This window comes from Loxodonta africana, chromosome 4 (assembly GCF_030014295.1).
Source record: "Loxodonta africana isolate mLoxAfr1 chromosome 4, mLoxAfr1.hap2, whole genome shotgun sequence".
Taxonomy (NCBI): Eukaryota; Metazoa; Chordata; class Mammalia; order Proboscidea; family Elephantidae; genus Loxodonta; species Loxodonta africana.
In genome coordinates, this window is record NC_087345.1 from 81,310,729 (window position 1) to 81,325,671 (window position 14,943).

The 14,943-nt window shown below is 48.7% G+C and overlaps 2 protein-coding genes across 4 annotated transcripts; one reads left to right on the plus strand and one right to left on the minus strand.

Moving 5' to 3' along the window:
• Positions 1–78: 78 nt before the first annotated feature.
• On the minus strand, positions 79–6,458 carry CDK2 (cyclin dependent kinase 2). Of its 2 annotated transcripts, XM_010597877.3 has the most exons (8): positions 6,156–6,458; positions 5,373–5,450; positions 5,149–5,269; positions 3,726–3,896; positions 2,966–3,067; positions 2,160–2,303; positions 1,650–1,853; positions 79–1,364 (listed from the first exon to the last, which is right to left on the minus strand). In XM_010597877.3, exons 1-8 carry the CDS (start codon positions 6,269–6,271, stop codon positions 1,260–1,262), a joined length of 1,041 nt encoding a protein of 346 aa, XP_010596179.1. In that variant the 5' UTR covers positions 6,272–6,458; the 3' UTR covers positions 79–1,259. The 2 variants fall into 2 exon arrangements, with proteins under 2 accessions (XP_010596179.1, XP_003405164.2); XM_003405116.4 differs by lacking the exon at positions 2,160–2,303 and having other exon boundaries at positions 80–1,364; positions 6,156–6,455.
• A 7-nt stretch (positions 6,459–6,465) lies between these two features.
• Positions 6,466–14,942, plus strand: PMEL (premelanosome protein). 2 transcript variants are annotated; one of them, XM_023557391.2, is made up of 11 exons: positions 6,466–7,305; positions 10,243–10,353; positions 10,509–10,655; positions 10,835–10,969; positions 11,349–11,510; positions 11,717–12,400; positions 13,165–13,281; positions 13,509–13,593; positions 13,699–13,904; positions 13,984–14,095; positions 14,692–14,942. In XM_023557391.2, exons 1-11 carry the CDS (start codon positions 7,230–7,232, stop codon positions 14,831–14,833), a joined length of 1,977 nt encoding a protein of 658 aa, XP_023413159.1. In that variant the 5' UTR covers positions 6,466–7,229; the 3' UTR covers positions 14,834–14,942. The 2 variants fall into 2 exon arrangements, with proteins under 2 accessions (XP_023413159.1, XP_003405161.1); XM_003405113.4 differs by having other exon boundaries at positions 14,008–14,095.
• Position 14,943: the final 1 nt, after the last annotated feature.

A 14,943-nucleotide genomic window follows, 5' to 3' on the forward strand; every position in this document is an offset into this window, starting at 1 on the left:
ATCACACATACACATTTATATTCTCTCAGGTACACTCTTCTTTCAGTAAAATAAGTAAAAGTAGCTGAGGAAAGAGATGAAACTACACAAAACCAGGAACATTTTTTTTTTTTAATGAATTACAAACTAAATTACAAATAATGTTAATTGCAAGAACATTGAAGGATAAGGGGTGGAGGAAGAGACAAAATCATAAAAAGAAAAAAATACTTTTTTTTTAAAACATTTACATTACAAAACCCCAAGGTGTGTGTGGCAACAAATCTCCCTACCCCAACCCCCACAGATTTTAAAAACTACTATAACCTGAAATATAAATATAATTGTTCATCCTTCTTTTAAAGAAATACTTTTCCCAATGCCCCTGCTCAGTCACAGCCCTGAAAAAGTCTCAACATTCTCAAAATGATGTCTAAATCCTAACTTCCATTTCTGGAGTGGGGGTGGCTTTCAGAAGAAGATGGGAACAGGGATCCCTGGCAACCAAAGGACTAAGAATCCTAAAAGAAAAATTCAAACATCTCTCACCGGCCTCATAAAGGCCTCAGTTAAACAACAGGCCTGGATGCCATACAAATCCTGTCCTAGAAACTCCCACATTCCTCTTGGCCATAGGAGGGGCAGACAAGGGGGTTGGGAGCAGTCATTTTTACTGCAGCCCCACCAGAGTTGGATCTTGAGCCTCCCGGCCTGTTAGGTGAGGTGAAACACTAAAACTAGGGCATAAACTGGTTGGATCTATTTCTTAACTTAATTCCTTAAAACTGACACCTCTCTGTGTTTTTGTTTTGCTTGGTTTTCAAAAGTTCCAACTTAGCCCTCTGCTATCAGTTGGCCTTACAAAAGCATTGGCAGCAGGAGGCTTGGGGGGCCTTGTCACCCCAAACACAAAAAATAACAATTACAGGGCACTCAGAAATGGCCTGGGATGGCAAACCCAATGTGGAGTTCAGGGAGAAGAGTTAGTCTTTTTTGTTTTTGTAAACTGGCCCTCCTCAGTAATGACTAAGAAGAGGAGAAGAGGGTTGTAGAGGCTGGCTTAAGTGCATCTAATACTGAAACTCCCTTTCATTTCCATCCCTCTTTCTCCTCCACTCCCTGCATCCCCAGAGCTGGCTGGCCAAGAGGGTAAGGTGGGTGTTAAGGCAGTCAGACAAGATCAGAGGGCCCACCTGAGTCCAAATAGCCCAGAGCCAACCCAAGTCAGGCATACACTGGAGGAGGGGGTGAAACTGGGGGTGGGGGCTGGAAGAAGGACATCAGAGTCGAAGGTGGGGTACTGGCTTGGTCACATCCTGGAAGAAGGGGTGAGCCAGAGCTGCCTTTGCTGAAATGCGCTTGTTGGGGTCGTAGTGCAGCATTTGCTGGAAGGAAAGACAGATGTATACTGACTTCAGTTGATATAATAGCGGACTAGGTTTTTTTTAGGTAGGCAGTAAGGATTCAGAGAAATCAGGAAACCAGAATTCTTTTTACCCAAGGCAAAGTTTCCATTTCCCTCCTCCCACATCCAAACCCTCTCAGGGTACAGAGAGGGGCTAAGGAACACTGAGATCCAGATTCTAGGGTCTCATCCTTCCTTCGTAATGGAAAAACTATGCTGTTGGGGAGAAAATGAGGGGAAGCAGGTGCCCACCCTCCACTCTCACCGATAACAAGCTTCGTCCATCTTCATCCAAGGGAGGCACAACTTTGCTAAAATCTTGCCGGGCCCACTTGGGGAAACTCGCCTTATAATCAGGCATAGAAGTAACTCCTGGCCAAACTGTCTCATCTGGGGTCCCCAAAGTTCTAAAGATCCGGAAAAGTTGGTCAATCTCAGAATCTCCAGGGAATAGGGCCCGGCGGGTCACCTGAGAACAGGGAGAGGAGAGGCCAAGATCCACACTGACGTCAGTCAAAACTGCCCCCTATAGAAAAGAGGTTCCCACAGGCAGTGGAAGGTCAGCAGGGCCCCATGACTCTCCCCCCTCCCCAAGGCCTTTCATGGGGTCAGTCACAGAGAGCCTGAGACAATGAAGTCCCTTCATTTGTCTCCTCACCCCCTCCTTCCTTCCCCCAACTATGGCTTTGCAGATCCCCAAAGCTGGATGGGGCTGGGAGGGGGTGAATGTCTGGGGTGCCACTGACACGTAGCAAAGGGATCCCAAGCCACTCACGGGGTGTGGGGTAGACACTGCGGTCATCCCCCCTCCTTGTGATGCAGCCACTTCTAGATAGGAGCACAGCGGGCAGAGACTGTGTCTTCCATTTCTTCTGTGTTCCCCACAGCACCTAGCATGGTGCTGGGTACACACTAGGTGCTTAACAAATATTTTTTGATGAATTGAGAGAGGAATATGGGCAATTGTAAGGTAATGTACTAGGGGAAAATATATTATATATATATACGTATATATATGCTAATAGTCTCTAAGCCCCCAGTTATAACCCAGATAAAGGACCATAAAACAGATTGCTGATATGATTTGAAAATTCGGCTCACTTTGCTGTTGTATTAAAGAGATTGGGCACTCCCACAGATTCTTCAGTCTGAAAAGCCACAGATTGAGGGGGCACATGAGCTAAGTCTGCAGTTTAAATTAAGGGTGTGGATAAGGTCAATACAGTTGGCTTCACCACATTTCTGCACCCTACAACATGATCTACAGGCCAAACGAAGGAGGTGCTAAATGGAAATCATTTTTCCAAATATACGCAGACTGAAGCTAAAATAGCTGCAGAAATGATTTAGCGTATTTTGGGGATAAGAGATGCATACTGGATGGTGAGGCTGTTTGGGGATATTCTAATATTGTGGTTGACATCAGGGGCAACAGTCCTATCTACCCCCTCGTCCTTGGTACAACTCTAGAGAGATCCCCAAGGGGGACAGAAGGGCCATGAGTCTGAATCAACAGTTAGTTCTGTTGTTCTTAGATGTGGGGAGGAGTGGGCTGGGTGGAACCCGGGCATGCCTACATACCATCTCTGCAAAGATGCAGCCCAGGCTCCAGATATCCACAGCTGTGGAGTAGTATTTGCATCCCAGAAGGATTTCAGGTGCACGGTACCACAGGGTCACCACCTGGCGGGCACAAGAGTAGGGAGGGAAGGGATGGTTTGTAGGGCATGGAAATTCCTACATCCCATTGCTCTCCAAAACTCTCAGCCTCTTAATACATAGCTTCCTTCCCTCCATCCTTCTCGCCCTCTGATTTCCCCTAACTGAGATGACTACAGATGATTTCTTAGCCCAGAGCCTTATCCTGGCACTGTTGTTTGGTCATGTGCTGTCGAGTGAGTTCCAACTCACAGAGACCCTTTAGGCCAGAGTAGAACTGCCCCATAGAGTTTCCAAGAAGCGGCTGCTGGATTTACACTGCCAACCTTTTGATTAGCAGCCCAGCTCTTAACCATTGCGCCACCAGGACTCCAATCCATGGCTCTAAAGACCATATTTTCTGAACCTCCAGTGTGAGACTTTCCTGGAAAATCTAAGACAAATAGTCATGATTTTAAAGGTGTCCCGTTATTCAGCTATCCTGATTTGGCATTATCTAAGCTCAGGTGGCCCCACAAGCCCCACAAGTGAATTCTGTGCATTCTCTAAGATCTCTTAGGGTATCAGAGATTCTTTCCACCTACTAAGACAGAGAAACAGCTGGCCAGATATTTTTAGTAATTTTGTGAATGCACTTGTTATCACCTCTGCAGAGCTCAGAGAAAAGCATAGAGGGACTCACCTCATGGGTGTAAGTACGAACAGGGACTCCAAAGGCTCTGGCTAGTCCAAAGTCTGCTAACTTGATGGCCCCCTCTGCGTTGATAAGCAGATTCTGTGGTTTGAGGTCTCGGTGCAGAACTCGATGAGAATGGCAGAAAGCTAGCCCCTGGAGCAGCTGGAACAGATAGCTCTGACAAAGGAGAGAGAGAGAGAGAGAGAGAGGACTGAGTTTCTCCAACACAGGGAGCAGATTAGGGCTCTGTGCCCCCAAAGCTCTTACTCTATTGGATTAGAATTACATGTTTTTGTTGATTTTGTTTTTGTTGTGTTGTTGGTTTTTGACTCTGGAGAGACTCCATCTATTACAGAGTAGAACTGCTCCATAGGGTTTTCTTGGCTGTAACATTTATAGAAGCAGATCATTAGGCCATTTCTCGGTGCCACTGGGTAGGTTCGAACCACCAACCTTTTGGTTCCCAGCTGAGTGCAAATATTTGCACCACCCAGGGACCTTTGGGTTAGAATTACATGTAGCAAACTATTTCTCCCATTGGAGTGTAAGCCCAGTGAAGATAAAGACCAGGCTTTATTCAGTTTTGCATTGAAGGCATTCAATAAATATGCATTGAATAAAACCAAAAACCAAACCAGTTGCCATGAAGTCAATACCAGCTCATGGCAACCACATGTGTTTCAGAGTAGAACTGTACATAGGGTTTTCAAGGGCTATGATCTTTTGCAAGTAGATTGCCAGGCCTTTCTTCTGAGGCACGTCTTGGGTGATTCTAATCACCAACCTTTTCGTAAGTAGCCAAACTCTATACAGTGGCACCCAAGGACTCAGTACATTGAATAAACATTTGTAAAAAGATTAAAAGTTACTCAAGGAGTAAAGAATCCAGCCTTAAAACAGACAACAGACTCACTGGCTACTACTCCCACCAAGCAACAGGTGGAAAGGCTTTTTGAAGGAACCGACAAATGCCCTCAAATTTCATTCATCCAGAGTTTCCTCTGACCTCCCACCTGTGCTGCTAAGTTGACTCACTAGAAATTTAACTTCTTTGATCCTCCTGGAAACCCTGCTACAGTGGTTAAGTGCTACAGGTGCTAACCAAAGGTTCGGCAGTTGGAATCTGCCAGGCGCTCCTTGGAAACTCTATTGGGCAGTTCTACTCTGTCCTATAGGGTCGCTATGAGTCGGAATCGACTGGACAGCACTGGACTTGGGCTTGATTCTCCTGCCCAGTCCTAGGGTTAGTGAACATAACGAGCAGAGAAAGAACCACAAAAGGTGTGTGTATGTGGGTGTGTGTGTGTAGGGGGAAAGATGAGGGCTGGGAAGGGAACCAAGATCACAAATCATCACTCAGTCTGAATTGCCTACCTCTGGTCCCCCCAAGACATGATCATCCTGGGGAGGAGTTGATGAGAAGTGTTACCTTGATGAGGGGAAGAGGTATGCCAGTGAGAGCAGAGGCATCCATGAATTTCTTGAGATCCTGGTGCAGAAACTCAAAAACCAGGTAGAGTTTGTTTTCTGTGTGGATGACATCCAGCAGCCTAGGGAAGGGAGGTCCGGAGTGGAGGTGAGAGAGAAATGCTCAGACTACACAGACAGAACTCATACCCCTTTGCTATCAGACCACTTCCCAGGTATACTTACTTGACAATATTAGGGTGGTTAAGCTCCTTAAGCAGAGAGATCTCTCGGATGGCAGTACTGGGTACACCCTCTGTCTCACTTGGAGGGGTTGGGAGAGCAGAGATGGGAATTTGGTTACAAATACTCCTTTTCTCCCAGGCCAGTCGTTTCTTTCCCCCAAAGGAAGCACGACCCAAGGACAGTGAGAAAATAGAAAGAGTGCTGAAGGAGTTAATTCCTGGGTGGAGCAGGGATTAGCTTTTGGACACATTAAGGTTATCATTTCCTCTTTTCCAAAGGTATTTAAGTGAGGCCACCTGGTGAAGGTGAAGCAGAGAGAAGGTAACAGAAAAAATGAGGGAGTAGCACCCAGCCTCCCCAGAGGGGCCAGTGAAGTTCAACTGCCATTCCTTTGAAATAGGTAAAGAATTCTAAGATGAGGGTGGGGTTGGGGCAGAGAGGAAGGCCCTTCATTCAGAAAGGTGCTCTTCACTAGTTTCCGAAAACCAACTCTAAGGGGAGTTCTGGACCCCAGCCCCAAGGCCTCCTTCCTCATCTTGAGTCTGTCACATTGCACGTTTGGGGGCATCACCCGGCTCAGTTTGGAGGGGAAGTTTTCCGTGGATTCTAACGCACACTATACTTTCCCTGGGGAAATTCTTTAGTCGGTCCCCCAACCCACCTTCCCACTTCAAAAAAAGTCCCTTCTTACTACCTTCCGGTCTCTGGACCACTGCCCGCCTGCGGAGGGGGGCACTCAAAAGAGCTCCTCAGTTAGGAGTCCCAGGTACAGAAGCCACTCACGTGTCCAAACGGATTTTCTTAAGCGCCACCACTTCTCCCGTCACCTTGTTTTTGGCTTTGTACACAACTCCGTACGTGCCCTCGCCGATCTTTTCCACCTTTTGGAAGTTCTCCATGAAGCGCTAGAGAGTCGGGTCAGCCCGGCCTTGGAGCGAGGGCCTGGGAACCCTGCAAAAGGCGGGCCCCGGCTCTGGAGGGCGGAAGAGGAAGAGACACCGCCGGGCACCGCGGCCCCAGGTCGGGATGGAACGCAGTGTATCTCCAGCTCTTGTCAATTTGTCCAACTTGAAACAATGTTGCCGTCGCCCCAGTTCCCGACCGCCACCAGAGGCCCCGCCCCTCCTTCCCGCGTTTCACTGGCTCCGCCCCCGGCCCTTCCTATTGGCGGACGTCAGAGCGGGGGTGACTAGCCGAGCGCCCGGAGCCCGTGGCCGCAAGTGACCCCACCCCTCGCAAGTTCGACTCCGAGGGCGTTAAGTTTCTGGCTTGTTTGGGCTGCCGATGGCGTTTTTCCAAGTACCTGATTTGGCCTCGAGTTTTCTGCCTGTTTCCCAAGTCTGTGGGGATTCCTTAATCACCCCTGGGGATAATGTATTTCGACCTAAGATTAAATTCCACTTGGCCCAAGGAGCTACCTTGGAAAATCAGAAAGCTGGGAATCTCACCGTCATTCTAAGGAATTCCTGCCCTCAGCCTACCCCGATACTGTCTCTCTCTCTGTGTTTGGATGCGAAGTCTCTGTTTCTGTCTTTTTAGGAGGTTCCTGGTTTGACTCAAACAACTGATTAATTCACTCTTCCATGATGAATTGTGTGTGCTCGGTATTTTTTATGTAGCTGCCTTTCAGTCAACTGGGGTGGGGGGGATGGAGTGTGTCAAGATGAGAGACTCATTGGATATGGAGATGGGAAGGGAGTGTCCAGGGGCCAGAAACCCGAGTCAATGCAGCCTCTCCCTAGTTCCCTCGTCCCTCCCCGGCTGAGAGGAGGAAGGGCTATGCAAATAAGCACCCCTTTCTTATAAAGGGATTGCCTCAGCCCCCTGGCACTTTGGAATGCTGGAGAGAAGGACAGGATGTATCTGGTGCCCAAGAGATGCCTTCTCCATGTGGCTGTGATGGGTGCTCTGCTGGCTGTGGGGGCCACAGAAGGTGAGCGTGGGGCAGCATCAACATGGGCGGGTGTGAATTTAGGGATGGACACCTACTCTGGTTTTTTGCCATGTGTAATTGGTAGTTGGTGGTTTTGAACCCACCCAGCGATGCCACGGAAGAAAGATCTGGCAAATTGTTTCTGTAAAGATTGCAGCCAAGAAAATCTTATTGAGCACTTCTACTCTGTAACTCCTCTCCCAAAATAAATAAATTAATTTATTAAACCCAACTCATAGTGAACCTGCAAGGACAGAATACAACCGCCTCATAGGGTTTCCAAGGCTATAAATCTTTAGGGAAGCAGACTGCCACATCTTTCTCCCATAGAGTGGCTAGTGTCTTGGAACTACTGACCTTTCGGTTAGTAGCCAAGTGCTTTAACCACTGTGCCACCAGGGCTCCTTACTCTGTAACACATGGCATCGACTTGAATAAAACTTTTTTTTTTTTTTTTTTAATGGGAGAGACCAGCTCCTCCGGGCACTGCTTCAGGTTTCTCCCACCCACCTGATTAAGTGAGAGAACATGGGCACCTGAGCTCCTTCCCCACATGGAGGTTTGAGATTGAGCTTGAAAACAACCCCGTCTGCTTGCTGGGCAAAAGATAGTGGGTCTTTGTGGCCCTAGATCTGAGGCCCCCAGACAATGAGCTAGAGCTCCAAGGGGGTGAAATGGGTGGGAGAACCTTCTAGGTAATGTCTCAGGCACTTGAGGCGGGAGATTTAAAGTGGGGAGTAAGAGAATGTGGTATTGGATAAGAAGGCTAAGGTGGCATCACCTTCCCCCCTTGGGATGGGAGTGGGTGAACACGGTCCAGGCCTTTTGTTCTGGGGCAGGGAGAGACAGGCAGAGGGGTCTCAGCTGAGCATCACATGAAAGGGCTCTCCCAGGATTGAAGCCTCGTGACAGGAGCAAGGGGTGGGGTTAGATGTGGTGAGAGGGTCTGGAATGTCCCATGCTGCCCTAAGGAGAGAGGGTTAGGAATGGAGAAAGAATGGGGCATCTCATGACTCTTGCTGTAGCGGTGGGATGTTCAATGTGATAATTTTGGATCCTCTCCCAGAAGAATCAACTAGGTTTCCAGTACACAGCAGAAAAGGGGTGGGAATAGTTTCTGCCATGCTGAAATGTATACATTATGTTTCAGCCCCCATTTCTCTCTCTAGATCCCTAGGCTCATACACTTCTGGGAGGTTCTCTTTCATCTGACCTCCCTCATGTGTGCTACAGTCTCCAAGTCCTTTTCTTTTATTATGTTCTCCAATGTATCCTTTTCTTGGAACATTCTGTTCATACTCACCCACCTGAGGCTCTTAAAAGATTGTGCTTACTTTTCAGATTCTGATTTAAAAAATGAGAAAATGGCATTTTAAAAATATTCATGACAATTTTATATGGACTGCACTTGATCATTTCATTTAGTTATCACGCTTATGCAAGAAAACATTCGTTATTTTTTACAGGTACATACTGAGTCTGTAGGTTTAAAATAACAAGATGCCTGGGATTTACTTTTAAATACTTTACCCAAAAAAAGCACACAAGCAAAAATCAGATGTAGCAAACTGTTGATGGTTGTTGGATCTGGGTGAGGGCATGTGGAGGTCATTAGATCCTTTTTTCTCCGACCTCTCTCTTGATCAGTTAAAATAATTTTCTGTCTGCTCTGTCCCCACCCCTAACCTCCCCCTGATTCTGATTTATCCTGCTCACTGCTTGCTAGAGTGATCTTTAAAACACAAATCTGATCATGTTCAAAAACCTTCTGAAGGGTGAATTTTTTATGTCATATGTCTTAGTCATCTAGTGCTGCCATAGCAGAAAGACCACAAGTGGATGGCTTTAACAAAGAGAAATTTATTTTCTCACAGTCTAGTAGGTTACAAGTCCAAATTCAGGGCATCGGCTCCACAGGAAGGCTTTCTCTGTGGGCTCTGGAGGAAGGTCCTTGTCCTCAAACTTCACCTGGTGGAGGAGCTCCTCAGGCTCAGGGACCCAGTGTCCAAAGGACAGGACGCGCTCTGCTCCTGGTGCTGCTTTCTTGGTGGTATGAGGTCCCCAACTCTCTGCTTGCTTCCCTTCCCTTTTATCTCTTGAGAGATAAAAGGTGGGGCAGTCCACACCTGAGGGAAACTCCCTTTACCTTGGATCAGGGAGGTGACCTGAGTAAGGGTACTGTTACAATCCCACCTAATCCTCTCAACATAAAATTACAATCACAAAATGGAGGACAACCACACAATACTGGGAACCATGGCCTAACCAAGTTGGCACATATTTTTTGGGGACACAATTCAATCCATGACAGCATATGGATGAATTATATCTCAATTAAAAACAAACAGACAAGAAATGCCTTCTGAGGTGATCTTGCCCACACGTTAAAGACCAAAGTTCTTAGCCTGGCACTTAAGCCCCCAACCAGGCTTCTAACCTCATCTCTCACAGTGGTGCATCAGCCACATTGCTGTTCCCCTAACATGCCATGTGCTTCCATGCCTTCATGCGTTTACGCATTGCTGGTCCTTCTGCTGGAATGCTCTATCCCACAGCCCAAATGCCAACTCCTCATTGAAACCTTTCCAAATCTGCCAGAGGGAGATTAATCTGTTTATCTGTCATTTCATTCTATTTTATGGGTGTTTGTTATGGTACATATTAAACAGTGCCTTGAATTATATAGCTATTTACGTATATGTCTATTTCCTGTACTTCACCTTAAATCCCTTCAGTGCCTCCCTCATTAAGCTGCAGCCTCAAGTCTTATTCATTTGTTAAGTTCTCTTTGCCTAGCACAGTGCCTGGTACATGGCAGGTACCCGGTAAATTAAAATGCACTTTTTGAGAATGAGTGGAGTGACATGGGATAGAATGTTATCCTCTGCGAGGGGGCTGAGTGAGGACCTGGTATCCTTAATGGTACACTCCTTTTAGGACCCAGAGACCAGGACTGGCCTGGTATCTCAAGGCAGGTCAGAAACAAAGCCTGGAACAGACAACTATATCCAGAGTGGACAGAAGTCCAGAGGTCTGACTGCTGGAGAGGTAGGAATTTGGCAGTTGTGTGGGGAGGGCATTGCGGGAGTGGGATGGGAAGAGAAGCAAGAACTGGATTGAATATAGCTTGGGAAGGTAGGAAGGGGAAAGGTGTACAGGGAGGGGCAGCTGAGAGTCCCAGCTAATGGAGCCTCCCTACTCAGGTGGCCAGGTGTCCCTGAAGGTCAGTAATGATGGGCCCACTCTGATTGGGGCAAATGCCTCCTTCTCTATTGCTCTGCACTTCCCTGAAAGCCAAAGAGTGCTGCTGGATGGCCAGGTCATCTGGGCCAACAATGCCACCATCAATGGTGAGTACCTCTCTATTTCAGGCCCTCATTTCTAGGGTTCACATTCCCTGGAATCCCCAGTGAACTCAGAGAATTATATGTGTAATACATGTGTACCATAGTAGAACTAGAAAACACAGATAAACCAAAAAGAAAAAAGAATGCCATTGTCTGAGGGTTACTCTGTCTCTACCTCTCAGGGAGCCAGGTGTGGGAAGGACAACCAGTGTATCCCCAGGACCCTGATGATGCCTGCATCTTCCCTGATGGTGGACCCTGCCCATCTGGCCCATGGTCTCAGAGGAGAAGCTTTGTTTATGTCTGGAAGACCTGGGGTGAGGGACTCGCTTCTCTGGACTGTCTCCCATCTTGGATTCACCTTTTCCTACTTGATAGCCTTTATTTTTGACCTCACCCCTTAACCTCTGGTTTCCTCTAAGCTTTATTTCTTCCCTGGCTGCTTTCTCCTCCCTAGCATCTATCCCCCTAACTCTATCATAGTTCTTTCTGGGAGCCCTTCCCCATTTGTAGTACCACCCCATGGAACCCCTCCTTAGGACCTCTTCCTTGTCCCCAACATCACAGCCTCTAAAGTAACCATCCTCAACCCACCTCCTGACTTCCTTTCTCCAGTGTCCCTTCTCTAATTCTGCCCCTCACTCTCCTCTGGCCAATAACCTTTCCTATCCCTGCTTTTTCTCCCCAAAACCTCAGGCCAATACTGGCAAGTTCTGGGGGGCCCAGTGTCTGGGCTGAGCCTTGGCACAGGCAGGGCAGTGCTGGGCACACATACCATGGAAGTGACCGTCTACCACCGCCGGGGGTCCCAGAGCTACGTGCCCCTCGCCCACTCCCACTCATCCTTTACCATCACTGGTAAGGCCTTAGGAAGGGGCAAGGCCAGTCATGGGGCAGGAGAAAGTAGGGAGGCTTGACTGGGCTGGAAATGGGAAGACCTGGCAGAGGAACGTGGGGCTTGGAGGCAGTGAAAGGCCAACCAGTCAGGTTGGGGTTGGATGGTGTGGCTGTGAAAGAAGCTGCTGCGCAGGCCTGGTTCTCACCTTTTCTGGCTCCCATTCCAGATCAGGTGCCCTTCTCCGTGAGCGTATCCCAGCTGCAGGCCTTGGATGGAGGGAATAAGCAGTTCCTGAGGAATCAACCTCTGACCTTTGCCCTCCAACTGCATGACCCCAGTGGCTATTTGACTGGGGCTGACCTCTCCTACACCTGGGACTTTGGAGACAATAGTGGGACCCTGATCTCTCGGGCACTTGTGGTCACTCACACGTACCTGGAAGTCGGCCCAGTCACTGCCCAGGTGGTGCTGCAGGCTGCCATTCCTCTTACCTCCTGTAGCTCTTCTCCAGTTCCAGGCACCACAGATGGGCACATAACAACTACAGAGGTCCCTGGCACCACAGCTGGGGAAGAGCCTACTGCAGAAGTTACAGGTACTACACCTGGTCAGGTGCCTACTACAGAGCCCTCTGGAACCACAGCTGTGCAAGTGCCAACCACAGAGGTCATCAGTATTACACCTGGGCAGGTGCCAACCTCAGGGATCATAGGTACCACACCTGCAGAGGTGTCAACTGCAGAGGTCATAGACACCACACCTGCAGAGGTGTCAACTGCAGAGCCCTCTGAAACCACAGCTGCACAGGTAACAACTATAGAGTTGGTGGAGGTCACAGCTGGAGAGGTAGCCAGCTCTGAGCCTGAGGGTCCAGATGCCAGCCCATTCATGCCTACAGAAGGTATCACAGGTAAGAGGACAGTGGGAAGGAGGTTTATTGAGGTGGGGCATTTGTCCCTAAAGAGCTGAAAGTCTTACACATGACCTGGGTGTCACCCAATCCTCTGCTTAGCATTAGGTTTCCCTCACGGTCCTCACTGGCTCTGAAACCCTCGAGTCCCTCTAAATGGCACAGAATGGATCTGGAGTTCAGAAAACCAAGGTCTTCCCCTAGGCCATGGGGAGAAAGCTTGTTTCTTTCCTATTCCTGAGGGATGTTGGGAAGGCCAAGGAATAGATTATGATAATTAACATAATATTTATATCTCATCTCCTGTTCAAGCATAAATACGCAGAAATCTTTCTCAGATTCTGACACCCTCTTCCTTCCATTTCCCACTCCTGGATTCCCATCCTAAAGTGAGTCAGCGTGGAACTGTGGTAGGAACACTGGAGAAGGAAGATTGTAATACTGAAATGAGTTAATAAGTGACGATATTAGCACAGGACCTTGCACAGTGTGGGGTGTGACAAACATTTGGGGATTTTAGAAAGACCAGTTCTGTCACTAGCTGTGTGGCTCTGGGGCAGTCATTTTCTCTTTCTGGCTCTCAGTCTTCTTATCTATAGAATGAAATTTCCCAGGTATTCCTGGGATTCCACGTCAGTGACTCCTAGATCCAGTAGCTCTGGCTCTACAAGGGGTGGGAGGTGTGGAATGCCTGCTAGGATTCTGCCTCCAGGCGGCCAGTCACCTGTCTCTTGACCTTGCATCCTCCCCTTCTCTCCTGCCAGGCTCCGTGAGCCCCCTGCTGGAAGGCACAGCTGCCTTAATCCTGGTGAAGCAACAAGTCCCTATGGACTGCATTTTGTATCGATACGGCTCATTTTCTCTCACCCTGAACATTGTCCGTGAGTCTGGCCTAGTTTGTGGGCTGAGGGAGGAGGCATGGGCTGCCAATGGAAGCATGCCTTGGGAGGAGTTACTTACCTGGACAGGAAGAATACCCAGACACCAAGGTCCTTATTTGAAGGCACTGGGATCGGACTGGGATAGCAGTCCTAGGGCTTTCCTGTCTATGGGCCTTTGGAGAGGACTGGTGGAAGAGTCCCACCCTTTCAATCTTGCGATTCTGCAGAGGGTATCGAGAGTGCCGAGATCCTGCAGGCTGTGCCTTCCAGTGAGGGGGATGCATTTGAACTGACTGTGTCCTGCCAAGGCGGGTGAGTATCCCATTGGTTGCCCTGGGAATTCTTAGGTTGACTGCTGCCATGCTCTTTGGTGCCCAGTGTCCCTTCCCAGACCCCCTGATGTGACACCTCTCCCAGGCTGCCCAAGGAAGCCTGTATGGACATCTCATCACCAGGATGCCAGCCCCCTCCCCAGAGGCTGTGCCAGCCTGTGCCACCTAGCCCAGCCTGCCAGCTGGTTCTGCATCAGGTTCTGAAGGGAGGCTCAGGGATCTACTGCCTCAATGTGTCTTTGGCTGATGCCAATAGCCTGGCAATGGTCAGCACCCAGCTTGTCATGCCTGGTAGGTACTTGGACAAGAGCTAGGATGAAGAAGGGGAGGGGGCAGAGGCCAGCTGGCAGGGAGTAAATGCTGACTGAAGCCATGCCTGGGATTCTGCTCACAGGTCAAGAGGCAGGACTTGGGCAGGCTCCCCTGTTTGTGGGCATCTTGCTGGTGTTGATGGCTGTGGTGCTTGCATCTCTGATATATAGGTGAGGGTCCCACCATCCAGCTCAGACCTCCTTATGCCTTATTACCACCACGTATTCTTCCTCAAATCCTTATTATTACCTCTCCTGGTGAGGAATCATGATGTCCAGGAAAGAGCCCAGGTTTACAAGTTGGACAGGCCTGGGCTGCAGTCCTGCCTGGAGGACCTTGGGCAAGTAGCTTAACTTCTGAGCCTGTTTCCTCCTCTGAAAAATAGGAAAACCAATACCTGCTGTGCAGAGCCATTGTAAGGATTAAAGACAATGTGGGTAAAGCACCTGACTCTGAAGCCAGAGTACAATGAATGATGCCACTGATGAGTGTTTTATTAATTAATAATATTAAGAGTGGGAGAGAGATTGGGTGAACTAAGGTTCCCTAGTTGCAAGAAGGGAAGATCCCCAGGCTTGGGCTGTCCAGAGTCCTCAAAGCAAGGAAGCTTACAGGATAGAGAGGATGACCCTGGAGGTGAGGTGAGGGAGTGGAGATCAAGACCAAGTAGACCTGGGATGCGGGTGTGTCCCCTTCTTTGCAGAAACACAGACTGGCTGCCCTTGTCTATTGCTAACCAGTTTCTCCTTTTTTCTCCCAATATCAGGCGAAGACTTATGAAGCAGGGCTCAGCTCTCCCCCTTTTGCAGTTGCCACATGGTGACGTTCACTGGCTGCGTCTGCCCCGGGTCTTCCGCCCTTGCCGCATTGGCGAGAGCAGTCCCCTCCTCAGTGGACAGCAGGTCTGAGTACTCTCATGTGATCCCATGATTTCCCTGAGGTTGGCAACAACTCCTATCTTTTCTCCAGTCTCTCCTTGGAGACTCCTATTACCTGAATTAAATACTCAGAACTTGAT

Coding starts and splice junctions, on each gene's coding strand:
- PMEL (XM_023557391.2), top strand. CDS start 7,230: ATGTATCTGGTGCCCAAGAGATGCCTTCTCCATGTGGCTGTGATGGGT. Junction 10,354..10,508: donor GAGGTCTGACTGCTGGAGAG/GTAGGAATTTGG, acceptor CTCCCTACTCAG/GTGGCCAGGTGTCCCTGAAG. Junction 13,905..13,983: donor CACCCAGCTTGTCATGCCTG/GTAGGTACTTGG, acceptor TGCTGACTGAAG/CCATGCCTGGGATTCTGCTC.
- CDK2 (XM_010597877.3), bottom strand. CDS start 6,271: ATGGAGAACTTCCAAAAGGTGGAAAAGATCGGCGAGGGCACGTACGGA. Junction 3,897..5,148: donor TACCTCTTCCCCTCATCAAG/GTAACACTTCTC, acceptor CTCCTTTGTCAG/AGCTATCTGTTCCAGCTGCT. Junction 2,304..2,965: donor GCTGCATCTTTGCAGAGATG/GTATGTAGGCAT, acceptor ATATTTGTTAAG/CACCTAGTGTGTACCCAGCA.